This window comes from Callospermophilus lateralis, chromosome 1, assembly GCF_048772815.1.
Source record: "Callospermophilus lateralis isolate mCalLat2 chromosome 1, mCalLat2.hap1, whole genome shotgun sequence".
NCBI lineage: Eukaryota > Metazoa > Chordata > Mammalia > Rodentia > Sciuridae > Callospermophilus > Callospermophilus lateralis.
This window is the reverse complement of record NC_135305.1, coordinates 42,136,784-42,150,489: the sequence shown is the minus strand read 5'-3', so window position 1 is coordinate 42,150,489 and position 13,706 is coordinate 42,136,784. Positions and strand designations below refer to the sequence as shown.

Below are 13,706 nucleotides of genomic sequence, written 5' to 3'. Positions count from 1 at the left end.
TACAGCATAAAATTAAATAGGTTATTAATCATCATGCTTTAGGGCATAAATTAGACAATAACCAAGGTCAAGAGAAGATGTAGCATAGCTATAGTTAAGCAGGATTAGATTCATTATCAGAATTTCAGCCCCATTTCTAAGGAACAAAATTCATTGGCTACTGTCTAACTAGGTAGTATGGACCCATGAAGTACTATAGTTAGGAACCTCTGGCTTTATTGTTACAGTGTGTATGTAGGATAGCTCTTTCTCTTCTGTAACATTTCTGCAATTTGCCACTTCAGTATTGACATCCATCTCAACTCAAGCTCTTCAGAGAAAAGCACTCTTTCCCTGGTTCCTTCCCCCTCACTCCCTATCCTTTTGTTCAGCGTGTCCATAATGATTCTCCAAAGCACAGTAGAAATGTACAACTCAGATAGGTGATTCCTTATCTCATAACCAACACACTTTTCAAAAACAATATTGGAATGTTGTAATTTTAAAATTGTGACTAAATGACTCACAACATAGGGAAAGCTTTGCTTTTTTTCTCCTATCTAAATGTATTTATCAGATACTTCTTATTGTATTTATCTGATACATCTTTCCAATTTGATCAACTTTGTCTTCATTTTGCACATGAGGAAATTGAGAAGGAATAGATACTTGACTTGAAGAGTTCCCTTCCAATTTCCATAAATAAAAACACATTCTGAAACACTAAGTGTATATAAAACAAAGGTGATGAAGCCTAATAGAATCAGTTATGAGGTAGCATATCCTATGATCACAACTACCTGGGAAGTTGAGGCAAGAGAATTATGAGTTCAAGGTCAAGCAGGGCACAGTAGCAAGAGCTTGCCTCAAAATAAAACATTATTTTAAAAGACTGGGTACATAATTCAGTGGTAGAAATTTTTGTCAGTCATTTGTGAAGCCCTGCATTCAATCTCCAGTATCACAAACAAAACAAAACAGAAGAAGGAAATAAAGAAGTATTATATGCACTATAGAATGGTCTTCATTGACATATACATATTTTTTTTGCATTTAAGTAATTTCAACCATGTTTTCAAAGTTCTTTTTCATTAGAAATATATAACATTTGTTACATATACTATAGTGGTGTATTACCTTAGAAACAAATTTTGATCTTAATATATATTTTGTTTGTATTTATTTACAGTCTGATTTTATAAGTATCAAATAATTCTCTCCGGCTGAATTGCAGTTTTACAAAAAGTGGGAAGGTGGAGTTAGATTTTCCACAATAATCTTGTTAAAGACATGTTTGATTGTATGTATTGTTCATAGTCCTTTAGGAAAGAAAAAAAAAAATGTTGATTCTTAGCTTTTGTTTAATTGCCTAGAAGTGGAATGAAAACCTTTAGAATGGAAATATTTTAAAATTTAAGATTTTACATTGTAAATGTAACTTGTTGTGGAGTAATAGTATTCACTTGAAATATGAATATTGTTTAAATTTAATTTTCTTGGAAGATCAAGTCCATAACCATGTTTTAAATAATGAATTGGTGCAGTTTTGAATTGTGTATAAAAGGCCTTAGCTTTTCGAAAAATATGTTCTTAAGAAGCACTTCATGAATAGCAGTGTTGCTATAATTGGATGTACTCTATACTCACTAGAGGCAGAAGTAGTTTTAAAGTACTTTTGGTTACCAACTGGCGTATTTATAATAATCTAGAACATTAAGTGTGCAATGAGAAAATATATGTCTTCCAGGAAGGAGAGTTCCTCATTTAATTAGCAGTGAAAAATACCTCTTGACTATGAGTTTCTGGTAGCATTGATGGCATTCAGAAGCCTCTTAGATATTCAACCATTATAACTAATTTGTGGTGCAGAAGGAACTTTCCAATTTTGCTAAGATGTGTATTGATTTTTTGTCCAAAATGATAATTTTAATTGTATTCATTTATAATCACATCTTATGCTGGCTCAAACTTCCATAGCTTTGTAAATATTAATCAGAATTTTCTTTCATGCATGAACTGATTTCTTTTTTTTGTTTAAGTATAAATAGATTTTTTTCAGCATATCTTATCCACACGCATTTTATAATGTATTTAAAAATAGTTAATGCATACTCACCCTCTTATTTAAAATTAAAACACTATATATTCCCATTAATATTATTATTATTAACAAACTAACAAGTTTAAAATAAAGATTTTAAAGTCTACAAATAACTAAATGTATCCATGTGCACAGAGGTGTTTGATTGATTGATCTTTTTCTTATTCCTCTAAAGTTATCTGGAAATATTTTGGATGTCTATAGTGGTGAGCCCGGGATTTCACCAGTTAATATGGGGCTTACAAGTGCTTCCTGTCCAAGTGGTTTACCAATGAAAAGAGAAATTACAGGTAATGTTACTTTTATATTTTTATTCTGTTTAACTTTTATTAGCTACAACAAATATGAGATACATGCTTGATCATATTAAATAGAATTTCTAAAGAATATCAAGATATTTAGCTAAAAAGGAAGCAAATGAGAGTAAATTAATAATTTTACAGTACCTACATTGTAAGTTAATTTAATTCACAATTTAACTGAATTGATTAATTAGTAGTTGTATGTATGTGTTTATTAATTGTATACACCCCCCCACACACACACGCACACACCCCACATCCTTCATTTAACATGGATTCATTTTGCTATTGAATAGATGGAATTTATTAACATGGTTGCAAAATGACATATCAAATTAGGGAAATTCTTTGTGATTAGAATTGGATATAAGACAAAAGCTTAATTTGTTTTTTTCTGTTTTAACTTGTTTTATGGATTTCATGAAAGATTTGCATTTAACTTTCTCAATTGGGAAAAAAAACCCTAAATTTTCTATAGTTCATTTAAAAACTGTTACAACTCAGAAGAGATAAAGGACAGAGTCAAATTCTTCATGATACATAGACACGGCATAAGGATCAAGGGGTTATTTTCCCAAAGTTGTATATCTGGTAAGAAGCAGAAATAGTTTCATGTAAGGATTTCTTGACTTACAAATCCAATGTCAGATTTCTTACAATAATAAACATAAAATGTATTTGAAATTTTTATAACAAGTTTATATATTTAGAGCTCAAAACTGGTCTACAGTAATTTTACATATTTAATACTAAAATTTTAAGTAAATACAAAATGGATGGTCTTAGAGCTTAATAACTCAGGCATGTTTAAGCATTTAAATTATTTAGATTATAATTAATGACCACAGTTTTAAAGTATTTAAAAAGAATGTATTACTTAATCCCTATTTTTATATTATAATAATTCTAAGACACTTTCTAATTATCTGCTGTTATATAATAAGTTAAATCCCCCAGTTTAGCAGCTTGATGTAAACATTTGTGACCTCATACAATCTATGAGGATTGGGACACCAGAAGAGGCTTAGAAAATTGGTGCTGAATCAGAGTCTATTATGAAGCTATAATCCAGATGTAAGTCAGAGCTCCACAATCTGACCCTTGACTTGAGCTGGAAGAGGCACTGCCAAGGCAGCTCATTCATGGCTCTTACATTTTAATACTGCTTGTTGACAATCAGTCTTGGTTGATAACTGTGTGAATCTTTCTCTTCATGGGTTGCTTGAGTGTCCTCATGACATGAAAACTGGTAATCCAAGGGGTACAAAAGTAAAAGCTAAAACATATCTTGGAAGTCACAGTAAACATTTCCACACATTCTATTGGTTTCACAGGTCAACCCCATTCTGTACTGGAGAGAATCATCAAGGGTGTGAATACTAGGAAGTGAGAATCATCAAGAGCCATCTTGAAGGCTGATGGTCATGAGCACAATCACATAGCACATAGAGGGTAGGGTCATTTACTGGAAGAAAGTGTGGAGTTCAATATAGATACCAGAGAAATGTAGTTAGTTCCAACACTTGGGGTGTACAAAACCACATTTATTTATGAAGAATTAAGATTGGAATGATTTCTTTTTGAGTTTCAAAATTTGAAAAATAATAGGTAGGAACAGCAGTGATTATAACAGCAGTGATATATTAATAGTTTAATATAGTCTCTGTGCTGCACCGTTTTCATAATCATCACAGTGATTTTCAGGTAGGTATTACGATTGTATTCATTTTACAGTTGAGGTACCTGAGATAAAGAGAAGTCTGGTAATCAATCAGATGGCTATTAAATGGAGAGCCAGAAAGCAAATCCAGGTTATACAACCCCAGACTTTGCCATGGTCTTTTACTATAGAGTTCCCTATTTTAAATTTCTGAATATTTGAATCAAAAATATTATTGTACCATTTTGGAGGAAGGAGTATTTTTTTCATTTAATATTTCTGAATTATGTTGCCAGAAAAGTTTTGAGGTATAACCAAGCACTGTTTTAATTGTTTTTCTTTTGATCAGAAACTGACACTAGAGCTTTGGCAAAGGAAAGACAAAAAAAGGATAATCACAACCTGAGTGAGTATGTTTTTCTTTCTTTCCAAACAAAATTAATTCAAAAGGAAGTGCATGGAGATTAAAGTATATGGTTATTCATTATCACCCCATAAGTACTCAAAGTCAGATGACCAAAATTACACAGTCACAGATGAGCTATTTTGGGAAAGGGGAACCATGTGAACTCTCAAAGAAAAAAGGTGCAGATTTTCACAAAGTGAAACATTCTGAAATCTCTCCTTGATCATTCATTCTTAAGGAGGCTGCCTGTGCCTCAAATGAATGCATTTGGTTACATTGGAACTGTGCTGTGACTCATTCATTCAAAGATTTAAAAAGAGAGAAAATGACTTTAGAAAGTGTAAACCATTTAAATATCAGAAGCACAAGTTCAGGTTCTCATTTTTCTGTGTCAACTTGCTCCTTCCTTCCTAATGATATGTTATCTGAAAGGCATTGCTTATGTAGTAATGCTGAATTCCACCTCTGGGAAAAAAAGAGCTTTCATGCCTTCCTCAGGGTCAATTTGACTCTGATAACGAGTCACATGAGATGGAGAAATACAGGCAAAAGAAGGAGATTAGCAGTAAGGCTGAGCTTTATAGTGCTTGGTTGTGTCTTAAGTGCTTAACTATCTCAAGTGAGCTTGATCAATCGAGTGTGAAGCCAAATCAAAAACTGAGAAAAAAGTAAAACTGCACAAAAGTAAATAAAACTGTAAAGGCTTACAATGTAATTTCTTTACATGCAATTAGTTGAAATTGATTTTCCACCTATCTATGAGACCTACATCTATGCATAATGCTCTTGCATCCCAAGGTGATGACAGTTAGGTGAGTCTGAGAGGAAGGAGCTAACATATGGTTACAGCAGTCCTCTCAGTAGGAGAGGGACAAGGTGAATATGAGTAGGGAGAGCTAATGGCTGTGGAAGAAATGAGTACATTGAGGAACTATGGGGTTTTTTTCCTTAGTAAACCTGTGAATGATTATTCTCCTTGCTTTTCCCTTTATCTCCTGTATGTCTGCAGCTTATGTGACAGGTCATTTAATATAGAGTATGGTAGTTATCTGGTATGTGCCTTATCAAAGTGTTCTCTGATCTGAATTCTCTTGCTAATTCATCTTGCTTTCAGGGGAAAAATCAACGTTAAAAAATTAATACCATATATATTAAGTATAATGGATCTAGATCAACTTTTAAAAACTATAAAACTAATGGGGTCGTGGCAAAGTACAGAGGTCCCATTTACCAGAGTTCTAGATACATAAAAAGTATAAATCAAGCTAGAAAGCGCTAAATTAAATGTGTTTCCTTGAAGATCGGGAGTGATTTTGGAATTTTCAGGTTGTTAGAGTCTGGTGTGGGAATGTCAGGGCAGGGCATGCCAGCCTTCAGCTTGAAGCTCACTTCAATTCTTTTCCCACCTTCTATTCCATTGTGTGCTGCAAATGGCCTCAAACATATGTGTATACACCCCACCTTGTACATTCAAGCTCTATACACACCCCTAAATATTTTGGCCATGTCTTGGATCTGAGGGTCAGTACACAGGTGCCATGTGCCAAGAGGTCAGACCCAGGCTTGGAAGTGGGCCAGGGAAAGGGAGAGGAAATTTCTGGTGCAAATTAGAAGAACTAGTTTAAAAGGATTCCCTTGGGCTTGTGGCTGTCTTGCTTAGTGGGGAGAGGTATAGCCAGGGCAGGAGTGAGTGTGTCTTCTAAGTATGTATTGGAGGAGTGGTCTGTTTTGTCTGCATCTGGAGAGAGGATTGAGCGACTATGTCAAAAACATGAAGAGTGAAACCACAAAGCATAAAATAATTTAGTATTTTCTTAAAACATGACTCTTTTACAAATGAACAGTGTCGAGAAACCAAATATATAATTAGCCATTTAAAAATTGATACATACAATCTAATAATACTAGAGAAGTAGCATATTTAAAACTCTAATTTAAAATATAAGGATACTATATGTGAAAATAGAATTACTAACAAATTCTCACTGTAAAATAAACATGCATTCCTATCAGTTTTACCTTTCTTTATTTTGTCTTCAATGTTTTTGTGTCCTATCATTGCTGGGGTTTGAATCACATGCACAGAAGAAACAGGATTGGTACAAGGGGAAAATAAACTCTTTTAAGGATTAGTTATATTCTAATTTTAGAAATAAATTCAATGTTCTCAACCTAAAGATTAAATCCATTCATAGTAATTTGCTTCATGGAATAGGTTCACCAAACAATAGATGTTCTTTGATGACTTTCATTATTTCCAGTTGTGATTTTCCTTTTTAGGTGTATATTTTACTTTTCTTTAAGTATTTTACAACATTTTTGAAACATATTTTTCTTCTTCTTGGCCTTTTTCTAACTTTGTATACCTGAAAGCTTTAAATATGTTAGCTATTGCAAAAGTATTATATGTAAATAATTGCTATGGTTTTTGATAAGAAGAATATAGAGTGACTGCTCATACTCAATATAGAAGACTCATAATATGCCTGGCATTTTTGAAACAGCATAGAAACAAAATTACCATAAGTAATCATTGAACCCCAAGTTCAGTCTCTGGTACCTACCCTCCCACCCCCCCATGCACCCTGGAAAAAGAGCCTATATGAGTAGTTCTCAAATTATGGACCTTCTACTGACTGCATCATTATCACCTGAGGACTCATCAGAAATGGATATCTTGGACTCTATTCCAGATCTAGTAAAAGCAGAAATTCTGAGTATGGTGTAAAAATCTATTTTAAAATTCCTCCAGGTATGTCTGATGCATTCCAAAATTTGATAAAAATATTATCTATATGTTATTAAAAACTTTAAATGGAAAATTAATTGATAGTCTAATCAATATACATTTATTTAGCCCTTCCTACATAGGTCAAGTTCTCTAGCGATACAAAAACAAGGAAGACATGACCCCTTAAACAAGATAGTCTTGGTTAGTTAAGCACACACCAATCATGTGTTACACATTGAGAATAGACAGGAAGAATCAAGTGTGGTGCGCGACTTCCAAAGATCACAACCTGGATGAACTGACAAAATATGTGCATGTAAAATAACAAAGACATGTGTGTGAGAGTAAATATTATAACAATGGAAAATACTGTTTTAAGACAAAATGTTTTTAAAATATTGTAAATCGTATGAATATACGATTCTAATAATTCTAATAATGTAACTTAGAATAAGATTCATTTGAATTCTTATTATTGAGAAGTTCGATCTCTTAACTGAATGTTTTTGCCACTGTTTTTAAAAGATTATTAAGAAAGTTTACAGCTGACCAAAAATGAACTGTGTTTTAATGAGAATAATCAATAATATTTCTTCTTTAATAGTTGAAAGAAGAAGAAGGTATAATATTAATTACCGAATCAAGGAGCTTGGCACACTTATTCCAAAGTCTAATGATCCGTGAGTTTAAAATCATTTCTATAATAATGTTATGGTTTCAATGCCCCCCAAAATGGGTGGGAGGCGATAAGGGAGGACAGAAGCAATGATTAGGAAACTAAGCAGCTTATGCAAAGCTAAGGCTATTGCTGTCCCCGCATTGTAATATATCTAGTCCAGAGTGGTCACTATTAAGCATCTACTCTGTTCCCAGAGTTGCCCTTCTGAGCGTAGGAAATAAGTTAATTATTTCTCCTCAGTTCATATTAGGTCTCTTAGTATAACAATACTGGCAGTTTTAGTGGTATGAAGAGCTATTTATGATGCTGACTGGGATACTCAGTTTATGGTTATAGCATCTTTTACAACTTAAGATTTATGTGTACCTAATAATGTAATTGTCAGATTCTTCAGAGGTATCCAATTTGTGGAGACCCCAAAGTAAAAAATGGAGTTGTAAAAACCTGTTGATTGATGCCGACCAGGGCTTTTTGGCAAACGCACAGAATCAAATACATTGTTTGTGGTTGCAAGTCTCAAGAAATAATTAATCAAAGTGTTGAGTTAGAATTTTGAATGTTTATACAAAAATATAAAAACATGCTTTCCAGATTTAATAATGATTTGAAAATGACCTCTGCAAAAGCTGGCATTTTTCCAGATTTGATGATGTTTGATAAAGTGGTATTTGTGAGAGTTAAATACACTCTTTCCCTAAATCCAAATTTTCTAATTAACATGGATAATTTAATAATGAGTGAGGTGCATGCCTAAGATAACAGTAAATTGTACATTTCCATATTTTTGCCTGGTGGCAACCCCTACCACAATTTATACATTGGTGTTTCCTGATTTGACCCTAATATCTTTCAAGTTTGACACCCTCCAAAAAATGTATTTTCTTAAAAAAAATCTATTTTACAGAAACTAAAAGACATTCTCTCTTTAGTCCTGTCTTTATGGAGGTTTATTGTTTATAGAGTACTACAGTAAAATTTTTATTTTCTGATGTTTATAGAGTACTATAGTAAATTTTTTTATTTTCTGATGCCTGATATCTTGGAGAGACAGGCAAAAATCCCTTTTACCTGTAAAAACAACTTTAAAATTTTAAAGAAAGATGTATCATACATTCAAATGGCTTTAGATAGAGTGAATGTTTGAAAACTTAGTAAATGACATCAGGTACAAATTGAAGAAGGGCTCATTAGGTGTTCCCATCACTATTTTGAAAGTTCAATTTCAGGTCTAACTAAACAATACTTTAAATTTCAAAGTTGGTTGGCATTATATTTTTCATCTTATTCCTCTTATTCCTCCTCCTTTAATTTTGTCTTCCCATGAGAAGAAATGAAACAAAACTAAGAATCCATAAGACTCCTGCCATTGCTTGGGGTTTTGGTTCATGAGACTGCTACGTTTCTCAGTTAGATACTTTCTCAGTACAATGCTTAAAGTAACCTGTCTTCACATCCATCCCATCACAAGATAAATCCCTGTGAGTAGAAAGTCCCAATAGCTATAGTAGAATGTCCCCCTAGAAAACTGATGCAGCATTTCCAAGCTTGAGAGACAATAGTTTGTTGTATTTCATAGAAGATGATTCTCACCTGATGACAGAAAAATGGAACTTCCATTAGTTCATTACTGCTAATGACATTGTCCCTTAATCTAGACTCCCAATGAGACACCTTCTGATCAGATCTGTCATAAACTGTATTTTCCCACTTTTGACTCTTAATAAATACATATTAAGATCAATATAATTCACATAGATCACATAAACCAAAAATAGGGGCATTTAAACAAAAACGTGTAGGAAAATATAAAACTTCTTTACATGCTTACTTTATGCTCTATTCAAAACATCTCATGCCTCTAATTTGAAAAATTGTCAAGGTTTTTTAGCCATTTTGATTGATGTTTATCAATTAATTCATTCTTATTTGCAATAAATTCTTATTTGTAATTACAATTAGTATCTATTCTAATACAGAATTGCATTTATGGACATATGCTTTCAGGCAATAAAATGAGTATAATGTCCTATAATTTTATATCTAAAATTTCTCCTATATTAAAAATAAGTTTTAATAAAATATTTTCTATGCAATAGCAGTATTGCTTAACTACATTTACTCATCTTAAATTTATTTTAAAATAGCTATCTGTATCCAGCTTTTTTTTAAAAAAAGCTTGATACTGTTTGGGTAGAAAAGTTGGCCAAACAGTTTTAGAAAGTTTGCCTTATTGCATTGTGATGTTGCTAAACTCAGATGTGTTTCACAATCCCTGAGGATCACATTCAGGGGAGACTTTATTTATTTTTCTCAAAAACACAAGCAGCCTTATTAGTAAGTAGGTTAAAAGATTGGTACATTTGAGGGGCTGGGGTTGTGGCTCAGCAGTAGAGCACTTGCCTCACATGTATGAGGCACTGGGTTCGATCCACAGCACCACATAAAAATAAATAAACAAAATAAAGGTATTGTGTCCATTTGCAACAATTTTTTTTTTTTTTAAAAGATTGGTACGTTTGAAACGATCTTTAAAAATTTAGGCTTAAGTCGTCAGTAATGTACATTTCCTAGTTCATTAATGCAGAAATACTGCACATAGATTTTAATCTCAGAGTTAATAATAAAAGCAATTTTCACTAAAAATATAAAAACTGTAATGGTAGAATCATGATATTGCATTTAGCTCTCCCACAAAAAGTCACTTTATTACTTTCTTTTGACACTTATTTTCATTCTGGGATTAATTTTACTATATAAGGGCTTCTTAACTATTCTATTAAAATTTCTATTCAGAAGCAATAATATCTAAGAGTGAATAATAGTCATGTAAATCATTATTTCATATTAATGTAAAAGATTTTGTAAGTTCTTATGAATTCTGCTGACATGCACAATTGTGAAAAGGTTATCTCTCCGTTCTACAGTGATATGCGCTGGAACAAAGGAACCATCCTAAAAGCATCAGTGGAGTATATCAAGTGGCTACAAAAAGAACAACAAAGAGCCCTGGAGTTAGAACACAGACAGAAGAAATTAGAGCAGGCTAACAGGCGACTTCTACTCCGAATTCAGGTTTTTATAAAAATGATGCCATGCTCTGTGCAGCTAACATATGACTCACTTGTCATCAGTTTTATTCATTGGTGTCATTTATTCTTTTTTCTTATTAACAGTTATTTTTCCTTCTGAAAGATCATTTTATTGCCTTTTAGAAGTTCATGAACTGGTTTCTTTCGATTAGGTTTTGATTAGAAATCCAGGATCAAGATGACCTAAAATATGCATACAATGAATGACAATGACTAATCACAAAACGCAGAAAATAGAGCTCATTTCATAACTACACAATGTTATTTCACCAAAAAAAAAAATCAAGTAGAACATTTGTTTCTCTAGATAATATTAGACACTAAATTCTCCCCTCCCCCTTGCATTCTTTTAGTAACATGGCAGTATCATTGCCTTAGGGCATATCGTACATACCAGCTTATATTATCAGTTTATGTCAACTGTTCATGTGACCCCCAAATACACAAATAGGGGCCTTCTTTAATGTGAGTATGCTTGTAGCCAGGTAAAGCATTTACTCTGTGTCCATGCAATGGCCCTGAATTATGGTGAGAAATTAATCAGAAAGAATAAATAGAAGATATGACATGAATTCCTTTAGAGAACAAAGAGAGCAGAATTTTTTAAAAATCTGAGTAATTTTCCAGGGTTAATTTTCAGGTATCAGAAATGCCACACATTCCTTTATTTCGGGAAAATACATGTAACTGTATTACTCTTTGCTTTGAAAGCTTGTAAATATTTTTGTTTTGTTTCTGGTTTATTTGCTAGCATTATGCCCACTTTCAAAGGCATTTTTAAATGAGTTTTGTTTGAAATTGCAGGAACTAGAAATACAAGCGCGAGCTCATGGTCTGCCAACCCTGACTTCACTTGGCACTGTTGATTTAGGTGCCCACGTCACCAAACAGCAGACCCATCCTGAGCAGAATTCAGTAGACTATTCCCAACAACTGACTCTGTCTCAGGGGCCAAGCCCTGAGCTCTGCGATCAAGCTCTGGCCTTCTCTGATCCTTTGTCACACTTCACAGATTTATCATTTAGTGCCGCTTTGAAAGAGGAACAAAGATTAGATGACATGCTACTGGACAACACAATATCCCCGTTTGGAACAGACCCTCTGCTATCTGCTGCTTCACCTGCAGTTTCCAAAGCAAGCAGTAGGAGAAGTAGCTTTAGCTCAGAGGACGGTGATGAGTTTTAAGAAATAAACAAGCTCAATCCATCACCTGGGAAGCAAGTCTATGCTGGAGCTATGCAGTTGTGTTCTGTGTATTGCTTTGGCTTAATTTTCCTGACAGGAATATGTTGCCCATGAAAAGCTGATTAGAAGCAACAGAAGAATTCACAGGAAGTAAAGATATGCTGTTGAAGAATTATTTAGGACTAAGTATTTTCTTCTTTCTTTAAAGAGGCTACTTAAATTTTGTTTTCCTTGGAAAGAGGCACATCGTAAGAAATAGCTCCGTGCTGATGGGTAGTATTGGGACTAACAGCCTGTGAAATATACAAACTGACTGAAATGTACAACACTTCTCTCAGCTGTTCACTTCCTTGCTAGTCACATATCAAAGCATCAGTTTCTAAGAATGAAGATCAACAAGTCCTGTGGTCATTATTTTTTTCTATGTTGTCTAAAGTTCAAACCTTATAGGGAAAATAAGTATAAAATAGACTATCTGTCACTTATAACCCAAAAGTGACTATAATAAATATGAGAATTTTCCATAATAAACTATAGAAAATTTACAAAAACATGGGTTACCAAAATGAGACCCTTGTTTCCTGGTCAGTTCAATTATATGAATTCTAAAAGCATTCTTGCATATTTATGTCTCCATGGTCTGTTCATGAAATGAACCAGTTGAATAATTTCCTTCAGAACATGGTCTAGAATTTTATCAGTTCATGCAGACACCCATACAAATGCACACAATACAAAGTAGTACGAATTCTTTTATTTTCATTCATTTTTCTGATTATCTAATTAGGAGTACAAATCACATTTCAAATTGTTTTCTTCTTTAAGAGAGTTTAAATAATCGATTTCAGTATATAAAATATAAAAGGTCCCCCTATTAGGAAATTGTGTGAGGTATCTAACATTTATCATCATGTCCAATGTTGGATATAGATTAATGGTTGATACAGTTTTGCTCTAAATTGAACAAATATTAAAAATTTTACTGGTACAATTTTATAAAGGGATTCTTGGAATTGCAGTAGATCCTGGGAAAATATTAAACAAATGAAGAAGATGATGTTACTAATGGGTGGGAGGATTAATAAAACTAAATGAAAGGCAACAAAAAAGATTAGAAAACATATAGAATAAAAATCTAAGCATAAACTGTACCCACATAGAGACATTCAATACAATGAAAATGAATGACAATGTTTAGGGCAGCCATGGAATTTGACTTCTCTTTAAAGGCATAAGTCGGGTGAAAGAGAGGTGGTATATGGAAATAATATCAACCAAATAATAAAAATAAGGATTATATTGGGGAGGTGCCTTCATGAGACATTCATTAAGGGATCTGGGCATTCTATTAACCTGCAGTTGGAAAGTTCTGGAAAAAGAAATTGGCAACAGGTTGTGGGGGTCCTTGAAAATGAGAATAAAATGATAATGTAGCAATGAAAGTTTTTAGTAGGAGTGAGCAACCAAAAATTAAAATATATATTCCTAATCTTACGAAGACCTAATCTATCAAGAATATTAAACTTTGAAATAAATTTTTGAAAGGGTCTTATTTTTTTCACCTGGAAATATGT

At 33.0% G+C, this 13,706-nt stretch overlaps 1 protein-coding gene across 1 annotated transcript in view; it reads left to right on the top strand.

Moving 5' to 3' along the window:
• Positions 1 to 12,132, top strand: part of Tfec (transcription factor EC) — a 67,763-nt gene extending 55,631 nt beyond the window's left edge. The window contains exons 3-7 of the mRNA XM_076853465.1: positions 2,256 to 2,370; positions 4,392 to 4,448; positions 7,784 to 7,859; positions 10,783 to 10,930; positions 11,752 to 12,132. Of these exons, the coding sequence (XP_076709580.1) occupies positions 2,256 to 2,370; positions 4,392 to 4,448; positions 7,784 to 7,859; positions 10,783 to 10,930; positions 11,752 to 12,132 (777 nt within the window). The remainder of the gene's footprint in view (positions 1 to 2,255; positions 2,371 to 4,391; positions 4,449 to 7,783; positions 7,860 to 10,782; positions 10,931 to 11,751) is intronic.
• Positions 12,133 to 13,706: the final 1,574 nt, after the last annotated feature.